At 38.8% G+C, this 25,460-nt stretch overlaps 1 protein-coding gene across 1 annotated transcript in view; it reads right to left on the bottom strand.

Moving 5' to 3' along the window:
• The window catches only part of Btbd7 (BTB domain containing 7), an 88,509-nt gene that overhangs the window by 14,196 nt on the left and 48,853 nt on the right, over positions 1–25,460 (bottom strand). Inside the window, exons 4-7 of the mRNA XM_055593013.1 lie at positions 16,303–16,511; positions 14,469–14,544; positions 9,427–9,587; positions 132–275 (exon numbers count right to left, since the gene is read on the bottom strand). Of these exons, the coding sequence (XP_055448988.1) occupies positions 132–275; positions 9,427–9,587; positions 14,469–14,544; positions 16,303–16,511 (590 nt within the window). The remainder of the gene's footprint in view (positions 1–131; positions 276–9,426; positions 9,588–14,468; positions 14,545–16,302; positions 16,512–25,460) is intronic.

Here is a 25,460-nt window from a genome sequence, read left to right as displayed (position 1 = left end):
AAAACCACTGACAAACTAGAATTTACTTTCGATTTCCCTATTACTGGATGTCTAGGTGACTTCCAAATAATAAATCTCAGTGCATGTGATTGGTAATAAACTCATCTGCTACCTTCTAATGTTTTCATTACCTTTGCTTCTTCCACATAGGGAGAAAACAGTCGTGGACGAACATATATGCCAGCATTTTTTTGCCGTAGCCAAGCATTTGACTTTCCTCCTTCTGTTGTAGGAAGCATATCTGATGGGGGTGTACTGATCAAGCCTCTTTTCATCTTAAAAACAAACATTTAAAAATAGATAACAAGACATATGCAGCACTAAAATACTAGTAAGACAATAATATTTACATCTCTAAAACAATCACACAAACTTTACCACATTTAAATAAAAGCTTAGGAATCTTATTATGTAAACTTAGCAACACCCTACATGTTTAGTAGTACTAAAGAATTCAGCAAGAAGAAAAGTACCATCACTGCCCATTTTCCTCTAGAGGACTGATGATTTTACAAAATGTAAATTAATTTGGATTAATTTGCACAAAACTTGATGAAAACTGATTGTTTATCCCTTGTTCATTCTGCTCCCACCACTAACCAAGACAAAACAAAACAGAGTTGGCCTTACTTAAGCACTAGATACTATACAACAGGATTTCTTTTCAGGCAGTGTGACCTGGCACTAACCCCAAACAGCCCAAATCAGAAAATGTGTGAACACTTTTCAGTCTACTGGGGAAATCACTTTAGATGTGGGCCTATAGTAGCACTGGTGAACTGTATGTTCAGATTCCTTGTTTAACCCTAAGGACCCACTGTAGAATCTGTGTGGTTCTAGAACTGGGAGCCATAAGACTAAGATGTTTAAGTGTCACCCCTTGGAACCCATAAATCAAGCCCTTTAGGTCCTCTTGTGATGGTAAAGGTTAAATGACAGAAACATTTGGCATGGTACATACTAGTACCTACTAGGAGAACACAGTAATGTATAGTCACAAGTGAATCTATGTTGGGCTAAGTAAGTATGGAATTAAGAACAAGTAAGTAGGGGCTGGAGAGATGGCTCAGTGGTTAAGAGCACTGTCTGTTGCTCCAGAGGTCCTGAGTTCAATTCCCAGCAACCACATGGTGGCTCACAACCATCTATATTGGGATCTGATGCCCTTTTCTGGTGTGCAGGCATACATGCAGACAGAGCATTCATCTACATAAAATAAATAAATCTTAAAAAAAAATCACAAGTAAGAACATAAATCTTAAACAGTGTCCCAACAACAATTTTCTAAATAGAATAAAAACATTAATTGGTTGGGCATGGTGGCCCAAGCTTTATACCCAGCACTCTGGAGGCAGAGGTAGGCAGATCTCTGAGTTTAGGGCTAGCCTGGTCTACAGAGCACCCTGTCTTGAAAAAACAAACAAATAAACAAAACCAGAAAAAGAATCAATCTAGTCTGGGTCTATAATTTTAAATAGAACTGAAAATTATTTCCCTAGGTTTACTCCTTTTTAATATACTAAATATCTACCTGATAATAATTTATTTTAAATTAATAAAACAGCATAGTATTTAAAAAGTAAAGAAAAAAATCCACTAAACTGTGATTCTATTAATATATTTTCTTTCAGACTTTTCCAAATGAAGTTTTGCGTAATAGAATTCTATATACATAAAATTTTATTACATTGTACTGTTTTTCCCCCTCCCTCGCCCTCAGGGTTTTTCTGTAGCCCTGTCTGTCCTAGATCTCAGAGATCCATCTGCCTCTACCTCCTGAGTGCTGGGATTAAAAAGGTGTGCACCATCTTGCTTGGTCCTGAATAGTTTTTACAAGCTATTTATTCAAGGCAGTAAAATATTATCCTGAATATATAAGTCATATAGTCTTACTTTCAGTGTTACTACAAACTTAGGATACTGCCAAATATTTAGAAAATATTAAGCATCTGAGTGTATACACACACACACACACACACACACGCACACATATTTATTCATAATCTGGACAGTCTCTGAAAGAAGAGTATGAACATATTGATGGCTCTTAACAACATGTTTAACTGCTGCAACCAACAGTGTTACTAAGCAGCACTGTACTCCCAACCTATGATAGCAGTTGTGTTTCAAACCTTACTGGCTTCCTAGGGACACATAACTTACTACTTTATTATTTACTAATTCTTTGACAGTTTTGCACATGCATATAATGTATTTGTTAACTGTCACCTCTGTTACCCTCTCCCATCGTCACAGAACCCCTTCTTCCAAACAAACTCTGTTCATGTCTTTTGCTTGTTGTTTTTAGAGCTACTGGGATTTAAATAGGTTGCTTGCATTAGCATTGATGTGGGGCTATTTATTGGAGTATGAACAACTTTTTTCCCCTTCCAACTGGGTTTCTCTATGTAGCTCTTGGTTGTCCTAGACTCAGGATGGCCTCAAACTCATAGAGATCCACCTGTCTCTGCCTCCCTGAATGCTGGGATCACAGGTATGCGCCACCATGCCTCCCTAAAGATTTATTTATTTTTACATATATGAGTGCTCTATCTGCATGTTACAGCTGCATAGCAGAAGGCATCAGATCTCAGTATAGATAGTTGTGAGCCACAACAAGGGGAACTGAAGACCCCTGGATGAGCAGTGAGTTCTCTTAATCACTGAGCCATCTCTCCAGCCCGAGCAAGAGCAACTTAAGATTGACTGTATTCCTGATGAAAACAACTTCCTCTCCCTCTAGCAACCACTAGCTACCAATACCTCTTCAGGGAGTTGTGGGGCGACATAAGGATCTCTAACAGGTACCAGTTTCATGCTCAACAAAGTAAATTTTCTCTGATTTCTTAAGGAGCTAATTATTGATGATAATTATGATACTTAATTGTTTTTTGAATACTTTATTTTTTAGATTTATTTATTATGTATACAATGTTCTGTCTGCATGTACACATGCACACCAGAAGAGGCATCAGATCTCATTATAGATGGTTGTGAGCTACCATGCGGTGGCTGGGAACTCAGGACTTCTAAAAGAGCAGCCAGTGCTCTGAGCTATCTCTCCAGCCCGATATTTAATTCTTAATCTGTATTTTTCTCTAGGCTACTTTTTGCCTTACTTGATTAATATTAGTGTAAAATATGTTAAGTTGGAAGAATTATTTTTTCATTGTGCTATCTTCTGAAGAACTGTAGAACAGTCTCTAAGCAATTTAACACCATACCTCAAGAAACAGAGCAAGAGCCTGTCTAGGGTCATCTAGCCAGTCCAAGAGTTGGTCTTTTGAAAAAATAACAAAGATTAATAAACCTTGGCAAGAATAAGAAAAAAAGATTCATAATAACAGGTGTGACACATGCCTTTAATCCCAGCACTCAAGGAGGCAGAGGCAGGCAGATTTCTCTGAGTTTGAAGTCAGCCTGGTCTACAAAGCAGATTCCATTCCAGGACAGCTAGAGCTGTCACACAGAGAAACCATGTCTCAAAAAAAAAAAAAAAAAAAAAAAAAAAAAAAAAAAAAGAGAGAGAGAGAGAGAGAGAGAGAGAAGGCAAACCAATTCATTTCACAGAAATATCTGGAACAGGAGGTCACCATAAATAATAAACTGGATAATATAAAAGACATAGATCAATTCATGGAAATATACAACCTATTACAAGTGATTCTGAAACAGAAAACTGAAGCTGGAAAGATGGCTCAGTGGTTAAGAGCACTGCCTGCTCTTCCAGAGGACTGGAGTTCAACTTCCAGTTTAATCCACATGGTGATTCACAACTATCTTTAACTCCAGTTCCAGGGAATCTGACATCCTCTTCTAGCCTTTGTGAGAACCAGGCAAATACATGGTGCTTGGACATACACATGGGCAAAGCATCTTGTGATAGCTGTTCTTGGTTGTCAAGTATATAACTAAAACCCAAGCAGCTGTACCAAAATGTGTCAAGTCTGGATATACCAGTGAGGGATTATTCTTGATTGAATTATTTGAAGTGGGAAGACTCACCCTAAATCTAGACTGTTTGAGGTGGGAAAATCCACTTTAAATCTGGGCCACATCTTCTAGTAGCAGCCTATATAAAGGGCAACAAAGAAGGAAGTGTCTGCAGAGATAGATTCATTCTATCACTTCTGTTCCTCTAGGGAACCCTGACTAATATACACTCATGCAAATAATAATAATAACAATAACAACAACAACAACAACAATAATAATAATAATAAAAGAGGACGAGGAGGAGGAATTAAAAAAAAACAGGGCTGAAGAAATGGCTCAGTGATTAAGATCACTTATTCACCAACATGATGGCTTGTAACTGTCTTTTGCCACTCCAGTTTTAGGAAATTTGATCATTTCTTCACAGACATATACACAGGCAATCACATGTATAAAATAAAAATAAATTAAAAAAAACTAGAAAACCTAAATAGACTATTAACAGCTGGAGAAATTAAAGCTCTTATTGTTATTGTTGTTATTATTATTGAGACAAAGTTTCTCTGTGTAGCCCTGGTTGTCTTGGAACTCACTCTCTACAGAGGCTGGCCCACAGAGATCCATCTGCCTTTGCCTCCCAAGTGCTGTGATAAAAGGCGTGTGCCACCACCACCCAGTAAAAGAAAAAAAAAAAAAAAAGCCTTTTAAAGAATGGCAAACGCTTCTCAAAACTATTTCAAAAAACCAAAGAGAAAAGAATAAATGCAGGCTCATCCTATGACATCAATATTAACATGATATCAAAGACACAACAATAAAACAACAAAAATGGAGATCAGTTGTCACTTATAAACTAAATGTAAACTGGATTCAATGAGACCTTAAAAGAATACCCATCAGTGGGGCTGGAAAAATGGCTTAGTGGGTGAAGAAGTGCTCACCACTAAGCCTGACCACCTGAGTTCAGTCCCTGAAATCCATAGGCTGAAAGGACAGAACTGACTCCTGAAAGCCGTCCACCCTCTGACCTCTACATGAATGCCTACACTTGCACATACATACATAAGAAGAACATCCACCATCATGAGGTAGGAACTATCCCAGGGATGTAATGGCAGTTCAAATGTGATGCATCACATTAACATAACAAAGGATAAATATAATGATGTCTATAGGTGTAGAAAAAAAATACAAGATTCAAGCTCCCTTCATGATAAAAACTAAACAAGTTAGATGTAGAAGGAATTTATCCTACTATATATTAAAGGCTATATATTATAGACTCATAGCTAACTAATATCATAATGAATGGAGACAAAGATGACCATCTTGTCATTTCTACTCAACATGGTACTGAGGTCCTCGACAAAGTAATTCCACAGGAGAAAGAAATAAAGGATTCAAAAATGGAAGGAAGTTAAAATTTCTTTGTTTGTATATGACACGATCTTATTTAGAGAAAACCCTAAAGATTTCACAAAAAAGTTAGATCTTCAGATTTAATAAACAAATTAAGAAAAACAGTAGGATTAAAAAAAAATCAACACACAACAACGAGAAGCACTCCTACACACTAACAGTGAGCTCTATGAAAAAAAAATTGACACAATTATCCCATATAATAGCTACAAAAAATACTAAAATACCTAGGAATAGGATCATCAGGAGGATGAAAAACCCATACTCAGATCATGCTAGAGTTCCATTTTCTAAATGTCCATGCTATGAAGAACCAAGAAATCTTATGACACGTGTAGACAACTGATATTACTTCATTTTAATCTGTTCCTTAAATCACCCAGCTTCTTTATTCCAAAAACATCCCAAAGCAGACTTGAAACTTAAGTTTCTTTCCTCATGCTAAAGTGTTAGCCTTGTGAATAAACTCTATTTTCAAAACTTGTCTCATGATAGGCATACTGTATGGTGGGCAAAATGTACCTGATTTGGTAGTAGCTTGCTCAATAAACGGTGTTTGGAAAATTAAATATCCACATGCAGAAAAGTGAACAGATCCCTACCTCTTACTACTCACATAATTAACTCCAAGTAGATTAAAAGATACAAAACTATAAAATTTCTAAAACAAAACACAGGCAAAGGGTTTCTGGCAAGGTTTTCAGAAGCAACAAAAGCAAAAAGAGACAAATGGAACTGCATCAAAGTGAAAGCTCTGCATAGCAAAGTTAAGGACAGCTTCAGTGTGGAATAAAATATGTGCAAACTTACATCTGATAAAGAGATTACTACCCAAAACATGAAAGATACTCAACTGTGTTGGCTCATATGTCAATTTGACATAAATCAGGATCTTTCCAGGATTTGGAAAGAAAGAATCTTAATTGAGAAAATGCCTCTATATGATTGGTTTGCAGGCAAATCTGTAGGGCATTTTCTTGAATGATAATGATGTACAAGGACCCAGTCAGTATACTGGCCCCAGTCTCGTAGCACCCCTGGGCTGTTGGTCATAGGTGCTCTAAGAAAGCAGATTTAACAAGCAAGGAGGAGCAAACCATAAGCAGGACTCCTCCATGACTTCTGCATCCAATTCATGCCCTGACTTCCTTTAGTGATGGACTGTGCTGGGGAGCTGTAAACTGAAATAATCCCTCTAATCAAGTTGCTTTGGTCATGGTGTTTTAGTATAGCAATAGAAACCTTAACTAAGACAGCAGCTTAGTAGCTGTGTGCTGGTGGCCCATGCCTTTAATCAGCATTAAGGAAGCAAGTGGATCTCTGAGTTCCAGGCCAGTCTGGTCTATAATAAGAGCTCCAGAACAGTCAGGGATAGACAGAGAAATCATGTTCGGAAAATAAAGAAAAATGATCCATAACAGACATTTTTCAAAAGAAGACATAAAGGGTCAAGCAGGTATGTGAAATCATGTTCAACTTCACTGATCTTCAAGACAAGGTGTGATGATCTGAACAGGTATGGCTCCTGTAGACTCATGTGTTTGAATGCTTGGCCACAGGAGTGGCACTATTAGGAGATGTGGCCTTGTTGGAGAAAGTGTGTCACTGTAGGGATGGGCTTTGAAGTCTCCTGTGCTCAAGGTATGACAGTATACACACTCTTCTTCTTGCTGCCCACCTAGAGGCTGCTAAGCTTCCTACCATGATGGTAATGGACTGAACCTCTCAAACTGTAAGCCAGACCCAATTAAAGATATTTTTTGGTTGTTTGTTTTATTAAGAGTTGTCTTGGTCATTGTGTCTCTTCACAGCAATTGAAACCCTAAGACGAAAGTCAAATAAAAAACATGAGGAGATAGGAAGAGCTGAACATATTGGACATCTACCTCTAATCCCAGCACTCTGGAAACAGGAGCAAGTGGATCCCTGTGAATAGGAGGCACTTAGGCCAGGTAAGGCTATTGAAGTGATTTATTTAAAAAATGGCCTCCATGGACTCAGGTTTAAATGTTTGGTCATCAGGGAGGAGCAGCACTATTAGTTGTGGCCTGGCTGGAGGAAGTATGTCATGGGGATAGGCTTTGAGGTTTCAAATGCTCAAGCCAGGCCCAGTGTCTCTCTCTCTTCCTGCTGCTTGTGGGTCTAGATATAGAATCTTGGTTCCTTCTCCAGCAACATGTTTGCCTGTGTGCCACCATGCTTCCTCTCATGACAATAATAGAGTAAACCTTGGAACCTGTAATCCAAACCCAATTAAATGTTTTCCTTTACAAGAGTTTCCATGGTCATGGTGTCTTTTCACATCAATAGAAACCCTAACTAAGATAGCTACATAGTAAGACCTTGTCTCAAAAAATAAACAAATTAAAAAAAAAACAAAAAAAAAAAACAAACAACAAAACCTACCAAAAACCAGAATGTACCAGCAGGAAAGTAGAGAAAATGAAATCACTACAGATTGTTGGTAGAAAAGTAATAGGACTGCTTTATGGAAAATAGTGTGGAAGTTATTTGATAAATTAAAAATACAAACTTCATATGACTCAATATCTACTGTCATGTCAATCACCACATGGATAGGCATTATGCTAAGTGAAATATGCAAGGCATGCAATCTCATTCATGGAATCTAAAAACAATCTCAAGGAAGTTAAGAAAAATTAGTTGTTATCAGAGGCAAAAAGAAGTACATAGGAAATGGATACAGGTCAACAAACTGTTATTACAAGAAATAAATCCCTGTGTTCTTTTACATACTAGGATGACTAGGTAACAATAATATACTCTGTATTTTAAAAAAGCCAATAAGGCATTCTAAAGTTTCTTACTACAAAAAGAAAACTACAAGTATGTATGGTGGTAGGTATGCTAATTGAGCAGATTTAGTCATCACATAATACAAAATGCTCTGAAAACATTCATTATATTGTATTCTATGTATGTATTGTTATGTAAACTTGATAAAGAAAATTTGTGCTTATAACTTATACAAGTGAATATATAGATTACATTCATTAATTCAAGTCATTTTATTAGTTAAAAAAAGTTATTTTATAAGCTGGATAGATGGCTCAAGAACAATCATGAGGACTTCATTTGATATTTTAGCACCCCTATAACAAGACAGGAATCCTGCAAAGGCCTACAATTCTAGCTTGCAGGGTTCTGATGCCCTCTAGTGCCCTCTGTGCTTAGGTGAGTGCACATGGGAACACACACACACATACACCTTTTAAAAAATTATGCATAACACAATTAACTCCATTAATATATATTCCCCCCTTTTACCTGTCATTTTCTTTTCTTTTTTTGGTTTGTTTTTGTTTTTCAAGACAGAGTTTCTCTGTGTAGCCCTGGCTGTCCTGGAACTCACTCTGTAGACCACGCTGGTCTCCAACTCATAGAGATCCACCTGCCTCTGCCTCCCAAGAACTGGGATTAAAGACATGTGCCACCATTGCCCAGCTTTTTTTTTTTTTCTCTCTCTCTCCTCTGTTATTTTCAAGATAAGGTCTTTCACTGTAGACCTGGCTGTCCTAGAACTTCCCATGTAGATCAGGCTGGCCGGCCTTGAACTTACACAGAGACCTGCCTGCCTTTGCTTCCTGAATATTGGAATTAAAGTTTGCCCACTTCCATTAGTTTTCAACTGAGTCTAAAATGATTCACGTGGTTCATGAAGCTTACATATATGTGCCAATGTCCCTCCTCTGCTTTTCTGCTGTTCTTGAAGAGTCTGCAAAGGTAATTTCTATCTTTTCTTTTCATAGAGATCAAATTTATTTACACTGATAAATGACCAAATAAATTCCCCTAAAAACTATGCTCTTGCAAGCAAGACCCACTGCCTATTTATCCATCAGCATCAAGCAACATAAGTAGCAAGCACACTTTTTGTACTATGTCAGACACTGGGGACACAACACTGTACCAAAACAGTCATTTATTTGTTTATGTTCTAAGGAAATCTAGTTTCAAGTATTTTACTAGTAGGAAAAATAATTGTAAAGATAAAACAGGGTAAATTTGGCATTTCTTTCCTGAAAGTAATGAGAGAAGAAATGAACTTACAGCATCACTTAAGACCTCGCTGTTTATAGGTAAGATGTGTTCAATTCGCACAAAAGGTAAGAGAGGAGAAAGGATCTCTCTAAGTTCTTCTATGTCCAGGTCTCTTCTTTTCACACCTCTCTTGTTCACACTATGTGCAGTGCCACTCAGTAAGTTTGGCTCTATGAAATAGAAAAGGAAAGGCTTCAGTGGAATCCCAAGTTTCACAGACACGGTCTTTTTCTTTAAGAAATTCTGATTTGTGTACGTGTGTGTGGGGTTGTGTGCACATGCCATGGCACTGAGTGTGATGGCAGAGGACGACTTTCAGGATTTAGTTCCTTCTTCTACCATGGCTTCCGAGGATCAAACTTAAGTCGTCAGGCTTAAGGTCCTATGCATCCAAAGGACCAAAATCTAATGTACATTCTACCTAATTCTGAGCTTCTGAATTTTTATAAACATGAACCTATTACTGCATACAGATGATTCTTTAATATTTGACATGTTAGTCCTCTGTTCTAAGCAAGAAATAGAAGTCTCTCTTCATTAGGTACTGATGTGACAGGAAGATCTAAGGAAAAATATATATACTTATGACATTGAGATATGAAAATTTAAAAATTTGGAAATATTTAATTACATCTTTAAGTTAGGGGGCTATATTTTTTCTTAAAATGTGATAACTTTATAATGAATATGATCTTTATTGTTGATAATAAAAGTTCTAATCTATTGTTTGTTTTGTTTGAGGCAGGGTCTCTCTGCGTAACCAACCGTCCTGGAACTCACAATGTAGACCACCATGACCTTGAACTAAGAAAAATCTGTCTGCCTGTACCTCCCTAGTGCTGGGATTAAAGGCATCCATCTCCACAGCTAGCCCAAATTTTTATTTTTTAAGCAAATACATCTTTCTTAAATCATGTGAGGAAAAATATATATAGAAAACAATTTGTATGTTTGTGGTGTTGAGGATAAAACTCTATTGCTCTGTATGCAAGGCAAGTAAGACCTTTACTACTGTTCAGTATCTCTGACTCACTTTTTTTTTTTTTTTAAAGTACTGGCATCTTGTTTTCATGTAAAGTCTTACACAAAACCTTCAAAAGCAAGGGTAGAACCATCAATACACAAAAGTGTCCAAAGAAGAATAGCCCAGTTTGCCTTTCTTATTCTTGCAGGAGAACCATATATTCTTACTTTGTCTGAAACCTATTTCATTTTTGTATTTAACGTGTGTGGTTGTTTTGCCTGCATGTATGTCTGTGTACCATGTGTGTACCTGGTGCCCTTGGAGAACTCAAGAGGGTGTTAGATCCCTGGGAATAGAGTTATAGACTGCTGTGAGCCATCATGTAGGTTACTAAAAACTGAACCCAAGAACTCTGGAAAAGAAGCAAATGCTCTTAACCACTAGGCCATCTCTCCAGCTCTCAAAACTACTTTAAAGTTATTTTATCCTTAAAGAATTGTCATTACCTGCCCAAATAAATATGATCCTTCATCATGACCAACCCTTCCTCACTGTTAACCTATATCAATGAGAGCACCAATGGCCCCAGTGACTAGGCAGTTACGTATACACACCATGTGTAATAATGACACTCTATATAATTCACACAAAATGAACTAAACCCTGCTCCTAGAGGCCAGTTTCCTGTTGGCCTCCATGCACACTCATTTTGTCAACTCATCAAGACATAACTTTGAGTGCTTCTGTTTAAAGGCATGTTAATACATATTTATCAATTAACATTGAACTCATGGCCAATAGCACGGTAACTCATGCCTCAATGAAGTTTTCAAACACTTTACTTTCTCTATTAGTCAAGCCTTCCTGCATTTCAGAATTTGAGGCATCTTCATTTGGCAACCATATTAAACTGACATCATAAATGGAAAAAAAATGTAAAAACGTATTAGGTGGGGCTGCAGAGACAGGTCAGTGGTTAAGATACTAGGGTTTGATTCCAGGTACCCACATACTGGCTCACAACCATTTGTAAGCACAAACATGGTACATATGTGTGTGTGTGTATACATAGGCAAACTGCATATACATATATAATAAATCTTTAAAAACTTATTTTAAAAATCCAACATATTAGGTAGACTATGAAAAGACAGGTATTCACAGAAGATCTGAAAACAGGGCAACGTATCAGTGTCTCACTTAATTTGGGGGCTGAGAACTCCTTGTTTTGTTTTGTTTTGAGACAGGGTCTCTTCTACAAAGCCCTGGCTGTTCTGGAACTATACAAATGAGGTTGGCTTGGAACTCAAGTCCTACCTGCTTCTGCCTCCCCAGTGCTAGGATCAAAGGTGTGTGCTACCACACCTGGCTTGAGAATGGTCCACCCCAAGACAGGGTTTCTCTGTGTAGACTTGGTATCCTAGAACTCATTCTCTAGACCAGGCTGGCCTCAACTCATAGAGATCCACCTGCATCTGCCTCAAGAGTGCTGGGATTAAGGGCATGCACCACAACCATGTGGCTGAGAATTTAATTCTTGGTGACTCAAAAAGCTTAGTTTGTCACATGTCCACAAATAACATTGAAAGTGTGTGAATAAACATTTGAGGTTATTTTAGGATCGGAGCCTAGCATAATCATCATCAAAGAGACTTCATTCAGGAAATGATGGGAGCAGATGCAGAGTCCCACAGTTAAATACTAGGTGGAGCTTGGGGAGTCCTGCAGAGGAGAAGGAAGGATTGGAGGAGCCAGAAGGATCAAGTACATCATAAGGATGACCCACAGAACTAACTGACTGGGCTTACAGAGATCAGGGAGCTTGTAGGGGTCTGACCTAGGTCTTCTGCATATATGTTATGGTTGTGTAGTTTGGTGTTCTTGTGGGATTTCTAACAGTGGGAGTGGAGACTGTCTGACTCTTCTGCCTGCCTTTGGGACCCTTTTCCACCTACTGGGTTGCCTCATTCAGACTTGATGTGAGACTATGTGTCTTATTGTAGCTTGTTATGTGTGTATTTGGTTGATGTCCCTAAGAAAGCCTGCTCTTTTCTGAGAGGAAGTGGATCTGGGAAAGGGGAGATAGGGAGAAGAGACTAGGGAGAGCGGAGGGAGGGAAAACTGCAGTTGGGATGTGAATATATGAGAGAAGAATAAATAAAAAGGCAAAAAAAAAAGATTTGAGGCTACAAATAAATTGTAATAAGTTGATAAACTTAAAAAAACAATCTATAAATGAGATAGACTGTATGCTGCTATTCAGAAACCTTTTTATATTAATTTTAGTGGCTTTGTAGCTAAAATTTTTCAAATTTGAGAAATGCTGAAGGCTTTTGAAGGTCACAGAAAAGCAAATTAGGTGAAAAATAAGAGGACTGCCTCTTCTCCCACTGCGTAGGTAGCAACATATGAGGCCTTAGCAGTTAAAAGCTCTTACTGCTCTTGAGGAGGACCAGCTTTGGGTCCCAGTGCCCACATGGAGACTCCCAATCATCTGGGATTCTAGTTTCAGGGGATCTGATGTCCTCTTCTGACCTCTTCTGCAACGAGGCACTTAACACGGTACACATACATACATGCAGGCAACATTATCCATAAATAAATCTACAAGCAAATTTTAAAAGGAGGTTTGATGGCAGTTTAGAGAAAATCTTGATGTCTAGAGAATTATAGATATACTGGCTTGAATATCTTAAGATAGGTGAACTTCATGATAAGCAAGTTATACACAAAGGCTGAAGTTCAGTTGGTGTGGTTCAATTGCTGTGACATTTGCCCAACATTTACAAAGCTCTGGGTTTGCTGGATTTTAATCCCTAAGACCTCGTAAAATTAGGGACAGTGGAGCACACCTGTAATCCTAGCACTCAGAAAATGGAGGCAGGACAAACAAAGTTACATATGCCTAGGCCACATGAGACCGTATCTCAAAATACATAAAATGCTGAAAATTGACAGGAAAGGGAATTTAATTTTCCTAATTGGAGTTTATTGATTTGGGTTCAGTACATAGAAGGATGAGGGGAAAGTGATAGGTTGGCAGTCTAACATTTAAAAGACCAGTAAGGAATTCTGTTTCCAGGTGAACAAGATGGCTCACTGTGTAAAGGCTACTGAGCCTAACAACCAAGCCTAACAACCTGAGTCAATTTCTGGTAGAAGGACAGAACCTATTCTTGCAAGCTGTATTCTGAATTCCACATATGTACTATGGTAAATGTGTGTACACTTGTGCGCGTACATGTACACAAATACAATCAACAAATGTGGTAAAAATCAAAAGACAATGAATCCTGTATTCTAAAACTAAAAGCCCATATCACATATGGAACTATCCAGAAGTAACCTCAACTGGAAGTAATGTGATTAAAAACAAACTAAACCAAAAAAAAAACCCTTTTTTTGTGGTGCTAATGTCCCATATACTAAAGCCCACACATACTAAATAAGTGCTATATGACTGAGCTACACCCTTAGTCCCTTGTATAACCCCCCTCCCTCTTTTAGGCTTTTTGAGACAGGGTCTACATAGTGAGTTCTTTGCTCTGGCTGGCAAGGAACTCACTATGCAGACCAGGCTGGCCTCAGATTCATATAGATTTGCCTACCTCTACTTCCACAGTGCTGGGATTTAAAGTTGTGTGACACCATGCCCAGCCTTTGTATCTTTCTTAGGTAAAGAAAAATGTATTCAACACAAATTCATCATTTTAACCATTTTAAAAAGTATGTTCACATTGTATATCCATCAACATTAATTCCAGAACATCTTCAACGTTTCATTCTCTGACACCTTAATCACTACATGGCATTTTTTTATTCTAGCATTCTATGAATCACTTAACATACTATCACAAACATAAAATGTAATAAAAGCAATCTTTTATCACAGGAAAATAATTTTTTTTAAATTGAAATATTAATTTGTCAACTTTCCCTTAACTCCATTAAAGTACTTTACTCTTGGTAAAAACCTCTACTTCCTCCAGTCCACAGTGTGTCCGAGATTGATGTGAGGGCAGCAAGCTGCTGCGACCACTGAAACCTTATAGGTGCTGGCTGGCACAAGCTTACGTTCTAAACTTACCTCTGTCTGCTATTCTCTTCATCAGCTGATGCTCACCCCACTTAATCAGATACTTAAGAATATCCTGTTCACTTGCCTATAATAAAAAAAAATATTTATTTTATTAAAATTAGAAAAATGTTTAGTTTCACTAATGACTTTTCCTAAGTTATCATGTACATATAAACACAACACATTTATTTCTTTATATCAATGTGTGAATTTTAGAGTTAATTCCGTGGTCTATCAACAGGGAAGTTCCAGATGGCATTCTTTTATCCAATAATCTCAATATTTATTACAGCTAATGTTTTTATTACTATCACCTTTTTTCTTTACAGTGTATAGTTCCTACTTTTAAATTTACTTTATCCTATTATAGAGATTCTATGCAGCTCATCTTTTTTGGAACAAGATGGAGATAAACACTATTTTCTCTAGTGATGAGAAAAACAAGAATGACAAATTTTTAGCTAGTCTTTTTTGGGACAAGACAGAGATAAACATTATCTTCTCTGGTGATGGGTAAAACAAGAATGACAAATTGTCCAGGCGGGCTACAATCTCTTATATTTTTGGTTGTGAGCCTAGCCTTTAAAGGCTGAGCCATCTCTCCAGCCCACAGGCTACAATCTCTACAAGGTTTTTGTGGATTGAGGAATGATCCTTGCAGGACAGTCAGTGAGATAGCAATATGCCTATCATCTTTTTGTATTTTATTTAAAGTCTTACAGCACACACAGGCTGCTCAAGATGCTTTATTTGTTATCAAGGAGTGCAAAGCCCGAGACAACCTGAGAGCACTGACAAATTCTAATTCCATGACAGTGAGACAAAGTTAATGGACAAAGATTCTCCTACAAATGAAGACCACGTGTTTCAACAAGCAAACCAATGTTGAAGGAGAAGCACAGTAGACAATGTTTTTTGTTGTTGTTTAATTTAGTATTTTTCTAACTATGGTGATACCATTTTATAGTTTATCTGGTACACATACAAACACAAATGGCTCAAAGGATTTATAGCTTCATAGCATTAAAAGCTGTTGTACAGTTTTTAGCATAAAATTAACCCAATGTAAGACAATTAAAGATTAAAACATTTACCTTACAGCATTTTTTGCAGTATTTAAAATCTGTTATTAAATTACAAATTAAATGGACGTGTAAGCCAAAGACACAACAAATAACTGAAAATTATTCTGATTAAAAATAAACAGTTGAAAAGACAATTATGCTTTAGCAGAACACAGACACTCTGAACTTGTTTTTTGTTGTTTCAGACAGGTTTCACTGTGTAGCGTTGGCTTTCCTGGAACTCACTCTGTAGACCAGGCTGGCCTTGAACCCAGAGATCCACCTGCCTATACTTCCCAAGTGCTGGGATAAAAGGTGTGCGCCACCATGACCCAACACACTCTGAGTTTTTATGATGAGTTGAACAGATCAGAAATGAAATTTCACTCTTCCTTTGTTCTTCCTTTGTCCTTTGTTAACCTATGGTCTATAATCTAAGTATCTGATATTCTACCAAAAGAAATTATTACAGCAAATGAGTATTAGTGGAAAGCAAGACAATCACTTTCAGACTGAATTGCTGACCTGTCCTGTCCTGTCTGTAGTATAGCTAGTTAAGTCCTGGGCTTGTTCACAATGTTGGATCATGATAGCAGTGTACATGAAGGCCTAAAGTGCCAGAAGGCTTTTAGTATACATATCTAGATCAGGCATTTGTTAAGCAGAGTCTGTCTCTCCCTGCCCTGCCCTGCCCTGCCCTATAAGTTTAACAGTGTACAGATGAATTTCTTTGCTTACACAGGAATGACAATGGACTTGAGAAATGTATAAATGATTACCTGTAGGTAGTCAGACTGGATAGCAGTAAGCAGATGGTCTTTGCTGAGTTCATAAAAAACATCCGAAGTCATGACCTGGGATAATTCCTCACAAAGGAAATGCAAAGCTTGCCTGTGCACCCACTTAGAGCCATATGGATGCGAGCTCCACTTGAGGATGGCAATTAAGGTATCTAACGAGATGCTCTCAGCAATGATATCCTCACAGCCTAAAAGAGAAAGCAAATACTCAAGGTTAATTGGAAATATTACTTATTGAACATCAATGTGTTGGATTACAGAGTTAAAAAGTAGCAGCAGTAAAAACAAATCCAAGGAGGTAAAATCTCATGGAACTCATCAAGACTTTGTGAGACAGAACAGTGACAAATAAAACTTCCATTGGAAATCTGATGCCCTACAAAGACAGGTATCTACAGGAAAAGGCAGAGAATCCTAGCTACTGAAGAAAACATGTGTCTATGCACACATCCAATAATCTGAGTAAGACAGTGCAATGGAACCACAGGATCAAGGGAAGGAAGAGTAGACTGAGAAGACAGAGGTGGAAAAGGCATACATGACAGAAAAAGGACATGCATGACACTTGACTCAAGCACCAAGACCCAAGGAGATGATTTAAGCCCTCAGAAAACAGGGAAAACACATTTGATATTCTTTTGAGTTTACTTTTGGCAAATCAAAAAGTAAGAAAATCTGAGAATAGTTAATCTCCTTAAAAAAAAAAATAAAGATACACTGCCAGGCATGGTGGCACACACCTTTAATTCCAGCACTTGGGTGGCCCAAACATGAGAATTTCTGTGAGTTTAAGGCCAGCTTGGTCTACATTGTGAGTTTCAGACCAGCCTGGGATTGAGGGGGAGAGGGGAGAAGAGGGGCGACCACTGACCCTGTCTCACCCTCTTCCCATTTATAAGTGACAAAAATTGTGAAAGGGGTATGACTAAAATTAGACAAAAAAATCTTCACTGCTTAAAATAAGCAGTCCTGATAACATGAAAAACTTTTTTAAAAACCGAGGCACTTTCACATCACCGACTATAACAAAAAAAAAAAAAAAAAAAAAAAAAAAGGCTACCCAGACTGTACTGTTCTTAGAGCTTTACAAGATACAGATCAAAGATATTAATAAAGCCTAGAGACTTCCAGAGTTGGAAGTTCAAAGTGACAGAGAGCGAATCTCATCTCTTACTCCAGTGATACAAGATCACTGATAACCATATAACACCTACGAACCTCTCATTCTTTTTTTTTCCCTGATACACTAACAGATGAGGGGAAACGTCATAAATAACTGTCACATGATTTCTACAAAACATTTAACAAAATATTTCAGCAGGGCACTGTAGCACATGCCTATAACCCCAGCACTCAGGAAGCACAGGCAGGCGGATCTCTGTGAGTTAGAGGCCAGCCTGGACTACAAAGAGAGTTCCAGGACAGCGAAGGCTATAGAGAGAAGAAACCAAAACAAACAAACAACAACAACAACAAAAAAAAAAAAAACAAGAACAAACAAACAACCCCCAAACCAAAAACAACAACAAAACCCAAAATAATATATTTCATGATTCTAGTACCACAGACAGGGATGCTGTCTTCAATGTATCTTTATAGCACCTTTTGCATATGATAGGCACTAAAATGTGTTGGATACACAAGTGAAATGCTTACAGATATGAGTTACAAAACAGAATAGAACTTAAAACAGCACCAACTAGAGTGAAGTAAAGGGGATAGGAGTGAGCCTGTGTTTGCCATGTGGATCATGACTTGGATGAAGACATGACAACTACGCTCAAAACCTCCAGATGATTGAATCTGAAAAGCACAGTTACCAGGACACTGCACAGCACAGTCACAGCTGGCTATAAAGATCAGTCAAAATCAAGTTAAATAAAGCTAGAAAAAAAATGATGAATTTCTACTCTTAGGATGATGAAACTCAGCTGCACAGTGGATGACAGGTGAAATATAGCTTAATAGAGAGCAGTATCTTGTAGCACTCTTTTTTAAACTCCATTTTATTTGGGGTTCCTTAAAGCCTCTCCCTTCTAACCCTCTATCCCTAGGTAAGAGAGAGGAGGTTAGTGGGGAGAGGGGGGCAGACCCCTTTACTTCTCCCAGCTGTTTAGGGTTCTTTTAGGGCTGTATCAATTCTCTGTCAACAGTAAAAGCAGCAAGCAGCTCCTCTGCCTCTCTCCTCCAAGCCACTGTATCACAAAGTGTCTCTCTAAATTGCTACTCGCCACATGCCACCACTGTATGCCACCCTTTCTCTTTCTGGGCTCTCATATTTTATATTCTCAGGGCCCTAGACCACACCCTTCTCCATGTCATATGAGGCAGGCCATTGCCAGCTATCAAAGACCACACCCCACACGAGACATTTATCAGCTGTGGACAAACTACAGCCCAAACTAAAATCCCACACTTGGGATTAAAACAAAAACATATTCACATAACATAACTGAGTTTTTAAAGAAACCAAAACTTCCATTACAGTATTTGGGTATTTTAACTGTCTGAGAAAGAAATGTGGCATGGTTGTTATAAAACTACAGCACTCCTGGGTTTCAGTTCTCAACAGAGCCTAATGGTGCATTGCTCTCTTGTGCTGCTCTGAACCCCACATTTTATATGGGCACTAGATCAAACCACAGAATGCTAAGAGGTGGTAATAGAGCAGCAGAGTTTAACACTTGTCACAGGGTAAAAGCTCTCAGCAAACTCGTTATACAACTTACATAAGAGAAATCTGAGCAGATATCTAAGACATGTCGGAACATGCCCAGGGGGTCTTTATCAAGGAAAAAAAAAAAAAAGAAAAGAAAAAAAGAACTGACTGCTACTGCTCTAAGGACAGACCCATCAACAGCTGGATGTTAAACCGGGGGGAGGGGAGGCAGGCATTCTGGCTCAATTGAAAAAATTATTACAAGTATAATTTCTCTCTTCTCTGTTTAGCAAGTTAGAAACAGAGTACAAAGAATGTTTACAATGAACAGAAACCAAGGTCAGGAGATATCTACGCTGCTCCGTTTTTAGAAAAGAGTAACAGAGCAAACCTATAATTCATTCACTTGATCTAAACTTTAAATTCACATCCTTGAGGGAGAATTGCACTTCTAGAGGCTGTGTTCACTGATAGGTTCCCGTGCTCCATGGGTGGCTGTTAGGGTAATCCTTCTGTACATCACACAAAGGTTATCTTTGTATATTCAATTGTTGATTGCCAAACCAACAGAGAGCCAAGTATTGTCCTCTTTGGTATTGCGGTTCTTACGGATCATCGCTGTCATCATACTTTGTAAACATTCTTCTTTCCTTACCTTTTGATTGTCTGAATAAAGAGCTGATGGCAATAGCTAGGCTGGAGATAAGAGGTGGAACATCTGGGCTGAGGGAGGGTCTCTGAGAAAAGAATCAGGCAGGAGATTTGCCAGTGTGACATGGAAAGGAACAGGTACCAGGACTGAATGAGACAGAGAGGTAACCAGCAGCCATGTGATGGGTCGTGGATTAGAACAGTCAGGTTAATTAGCCGGGAGGTGGCCCAAGCTAAGGCCTAAGCTATAATAAAAATTAATAAATCTCTGTGTCTTTATAGGTGGCTCAACCCCAGCTCTGCCCCCCTCCAAGGGGCTGCACTGACTGAACTTAGTTGCTTGTTTAAAAAACAGACAGAGAGACAGACAGATAGACAGATAAAGACACGAAACTGGAAGGGTGATTTATTGGGAGGGATATGGGAGGAGTTAAAGGGGAATAAATGAGGAGGGCATATATGATCATCTTTCATTGCATACATGTATAAAATTTCAAAGAAAAAAATCCTTCTAAGCACCACTAAATGACACAATGAGATCTGCTTGTTAGATGACATCTGAAGGCACAAACATAGACTGAGGAAGGGTGCAAATCCTGGAAAAGTTCGGAAAAGATTTCATGGTAAGCCAAGCTGAGGACAGATCTCATCTAAAGGGCAGTGGGGACTTCCTGTCAGGAAAGAGTTTAAATTTAGAGACTGGAGTAGAAGTCAGTTGAGAACCAATCGACAGGAAAGGCTATCACAGATGTGTCTGGGAATGAAGCAGGGGGAAACAATTCTATTAAAGCAGGATGTTGGCAGAGGAAAAGACAAAGATGACATCATCACCTTAAACTTTTAAGATTAAGGTTACAAATGCAATGCAAGAGTTGCCCAAGTACACTGGCAGGTCTACGGTGTGTTAGATCAGCAAAAGCTCGTGTGGAGACCAAAGGACTCACTAGATACCTTCTGGTGTTTCACTGGCATGATAATAAAGACCTAGCAATGATAACTAAAGAGAAAGAGCACAGACACCAGGTGTGGGTTACCCACTCGGTTCCTTCTCTAGATCTGAACTGTTGGCAAAGAAGAAAACAACTCTAGAACAGTTGAGGGAAGAGCTGCACTGATTTTTGGTGTTTCAATTAGAGTAAGCTTGAACTATTTCCCTCAGTCTGCAACCCAGTATTGCCCTAAGTTAGAAACAAAGAGCTTGGAAGCAGACAGAAGTAGCGGTCAATGCTCTCTACAAGTCACCACAGCAGGGTACAAGGAAAGGTGGGTGAAACATGCCTGTGAGTACTGGCGCTTGCTTGCTTCTTCCCTGCTTGAACAGGACCTCTCCCCCCTTGCAATTCTGTTGGCCATCACTGGCTCCATGGCCACCACTGAATGCATGGCAGTGGTTCCATGGATAGCTATTCTTCCCAAGTTTCTCTTTACAGCTGTACTTCAGCAGCTGGTGAGCTTGGCTTCTCAGGTCCACAACCCATCCAGTCCTTGTTACCATTGCATTTAGTACTTTGCTTTCTCAACTTCCCCACAACAATGTACAGCTTAGTTCTGATAATAAAACGGAGTCAGAGCTCCCAACCAGTTTTGGCAGCTGGACCCTGGCTAATTCTATCATCTTTCTTAAACCAAATCTTTTGTAGAGGCCATGTCACCAGACTGACTATGATGAATTGAGTTTATCCAATCACACAAACTGATAAGCATCACAGAAACTGAATTTAGTAACCTTGTGCCTACTCACATCCTCTCTGTCTTCGACTACAGTCTTCCAGACCTTGCTCCAGCCATAACGTTGTACATTCTGCCCTCTGCTGTAGAAATAATGCTACCCTGGAGTAGCCACCTCCAGGGATCTGAAAGATGCCTGTACATATGCAAACCGCAACATCACTTTTCTAACAGGAATGGTGGTGCAACAAATGGACCCTTTCTTCCCTGTGGACAGCTCGGAATGGTTTTCCTTCCTCGCAGGGCTCCAGCTGTATTAGGTCCAGTGGCCAAAGCAGTGGTCCCCTTAGAACATGTAATTACAGTGGCCCTATGTAATTACAGTGGCTCTCTCATTCCACTTAACCTTTTGTAATCACACATTCCTACCGCCTGAAGGAACTTCCCAGAATAAACTATCTACAAGCGAGTCTTCATCCTAGGACCCACTTTACGAAGGAAGCTTAAGATCAGGACATAGTAAATGCAAAAATTTAAGGGGCTCATGAGATAGTTCAGTAAAAATACTTGCCACAACAGCCCATTTCAGTTCAATTCCCAGAAGACACACAAAGGTAGAAGGAGAGAATCAATTCCACAGAAAAACTATTGTTGAGTTCAAGTTCAAAGCTAGCCTGGGCTACCATGTGACACCCTGTCTCATAACACCAATAAACAATTAGAATTTTGTTCACCACTTGGATTTTGGTCAAATAAATGAATCATTTGGCCCTGGATTCTAGGTTACCTTTCTAGACTTTCATTTTAAAAGATTTACTTGTTAAGATGTGTGCCAAACTCTACACCAGACATAATGCCATCAACACTGTAGCTCTTAATCTCAACAGATTAGCACTTTTCTAGAAGAAATAGACACAGAAGTAAGTGATCTCAACTGTATGTGGTAATGCTATGTAAGGACTGTACAAAAGACCTTATGGTCCACAGTTGGGATTCCTGAATTCTCAAGGGGGAAGAGAGTGAGAATAGCAAGGAAGAATGACTTTCCCATTTGAGGCAACATTGAAAGTACACCTTTTTTGGAGAACAGGAAGAAACTGTATTCCAGGAATAGGAAAGTGTGTGTGTATGTGTGTGTGTAGTTTTCAGAATCACAAGAACACGCACCTTCAAAAAATGGCTTGTTGAAAAAAAAAAAAAAAAAAAAAAAAGCACTCAGGACACACCCAATTCTAGTTGCCCATAATCCACCAGTGTTATGGTGCTTTATATAGATTCAACCCATTCTCCTAATAAGAGATCAAATTTGCTTTACAAATCAAAAAAGTACTTATATGTTTCATCAAATTTCAATCCCCTCTTAAGTACCAAAGCGTAAGAAATTGTCAGCGTTAAGCACTTTTGACTTAAATCAAATGGTTAAACAATGCATTAGTTTTCTATTGTTTTATAACAAACTACCATAAATCACTGTGTTAAATCAGCACATATTTATCTTCTCATATGTCTGTGGGCTGTGGGTCTGGGCATAATGATCTGGATCTCTTGCCAGGACTTCATTAAGCACGAAAGAAGGGTGTTAGCTGGGGCTTAATTATGTCAGAAAACTTAGTGGGGATCATCTGCCTCTAACCTCATTCAAGAATGCTGGAAGAATTTCTTGTGGCTGCATGTCCGTGGGCCCAACTTCTTGCTGCCTATTGGCTGAGGATCACACTCAATTCTTGCTACATGATTCTCTGGCCAGGCCATAGCAGCTTACTTCTTCAAATTTAGCAAAGGGAAGTATGGCAATGTATGTTATCAAGATGGAGTCCTCAAAGAACGATATTCCATCATCTATGCCTAGGTCATATAGGTCACAACCACATTTAAGAAAGGATTAAATAAGTGCCAACACCAAAAAAATGGGGACTACTAAGTGCCATCTACATAGTGCCAACTTGTCCTGCTAAGTTTCTGAGCACCTTAGCAAACATACTGTCAGCCTGGATGAGCCTCATAATTTATTCTGCCCTTAGTACCTCCATTCCTTTGATCTACTTCAGCACTTTTTCTTCTCAAAATATACCTAAGTTAAGAGTTGAGTGTTTCTGGGGTCTTGGGGGGGGGCGGTGTTTTTTGCCCCCCTTCCCCTGTGATAAAGTTTTTCTGTATAGCCCCAACTGTCCTAGAACTCAACTGTGTAGACCAGACCAGGCTGGCCTTGAGATCTTCCTGCCTCTGCCTCCTGAGTGCTGGTATTAAAAATGTGCACCACTACCACCTGGCTGTGTGTTTCTGGGTTTTAATTCTTGTACTTTTGTAGCTAACAGTCAAGCATCTGGTTGCTTCTGTTGGGCAAAGAGACATAATATAAAAGCATAGGTTTTGTTTTGTTTTGTTTGTTTCACTTCTAGAGACTGAACCCAGGGCCATATGCAGGAACCTCTCTTACAAAGTAACATGTTAGCTGGGCACAGTAGCACATGCCTGAAATCCCAGTACTTGGGGAGGCAGAGGCAGGGGAATCTCTGTGAGTTCAAGACCGGCCTGGTCTACAAAGTGAGTCCAGGACAGCCAAGGCAACACAGAGAAACCCTGTCTCAAAAAACAAAACAAAAACAAACATAGTAAGATATTCAGCTACATGAAAGTGCATCTGTTTTTGTTCCTCTTAGAAATCTTCCAAGTTTTCTTGCAATAGATGAACAACAAAAGCAAGTATTATCAGAGATCTAGCTTAAGTATCCCCAGTTGTCTTTCAGTGTATTTTAAAGAGTATCTCCTGAGACTCTCGGGATTTGCCTATGGGAAGGAATGTAACAGTGGCTGCCTCTATAGAACAGTGACTGGAGAACAGAGATAAAAGTGCAGCGATGTGCAGTTTGGAATTTTGTTCCACGTGAATGTCTTTGCTACTGAAAATATTAACACCACTAGGACATGAAAACTGCCAGGAGTTCATTTGTTCCCTCACTACTAAGCAAAATACATCACTGACCATGAAGCACAGGCAAGTATTACTAAGGAAATGAGAATGTTTTTATCCTGAGAATGTTCTTCCCTTTTGACAGGAAGTAAACTTGTGTCAGCCTGTGTGGAGGAAAAAGCAAAGGTGGGTGTCTAAGTCACTGTTCTATTGGTATGAAGAGACACCATGACCGACGCAATTCTTATAGAAGAAAGCATTTAATTGTGGGTTTGCTTACAGTTTCAGAGGTTCAGTCCATTTTTATCATGGTTGGAAGCATGGCAGAATGCAGGCAGACATGGTGCTGCAGAAGTAGCTGAGAGTTCTACATTCTGATCCATAGGCAGAAAGAGAGACTCTGGCCTTGGCATGAAACCTTCGCCCCGTGACACACTTACTCCAATAAGACCACATTTCCCAATCCTCTTACTCTTTTCAAATAGTGTCACACTCTGATAACTAAACATTAAAATATATGAGCCAATGGGGCCATTCTTATTTAAACCACCACAATGGGAAAGCTGAAAACTTGAGGGAGCTTCATTTAGTAACATAGTAAAGGAATATGTTAAGTACACTGACTAAGAAGAAGACTTTTAAGCTCTAAGCTTCAAGCACACTCATAGGAACTCCCTATACTTCCATGAATACAGACTGATACCTCTTTATGTTTATTTTATAAACCACTGTTATCTAAAATGGCACTTAAAAGTATTTATTTTTGAGACAGGGTCTTACTATACAAGATACTTATTTTACTATCCAGGTTGGCCTGGAACTTGCTATAGAAAAGACTGTCCTCAAACTCAGAGATCCATCTGCTTTGCCTCCCCAAGTGCTAAGAATGAAGGTGTATCCCACCATACTTGGCCTAACAAGGCATTTTAAATGCTCACATTACCAAGTGTTCCAAGAATAGAATTCATGGGGAAGGGCATTCTTGAGGACATCAGTTTTGTTTAATAGTTCTATGAGCAGCCACTTTCTGAAGAGAAAAAAACATAGGACATACCAATAAGACTTGAACTGACAAAAGACCCATCTCCAACTGCCTTTAGCTGTACGTCTGAAATTTTGCCTGCTGATTTGAAAAATGTGCTTAATGCCATCTTATGCATGAGCCTGCTCTTTAGGCTTAGATACTACACACCTAGTACTTCCTACATTGAGTAATTTATGATAAATATGAAATAAACAGTGGCTATT

This window comes from Psammomys obesus, unplaced genomic scaffold (genome assembly GCF_907164565.1).
Source record: "Psammomys obesus unplaced genomic scaffold, mPsaObe1.curated_primary_1811, whole genome shotgun sequence".
Lineage (NCBI taxonomy): Eukaryota > Metazoa > Chordata > Mammalia > Rodentia > Muridae > Psammomys > Psammomys obesus.
Note: the sequence above shows the minus strand (reverse complement) of the source record. Positions and strands in the feature narration are given on the sequence as shown.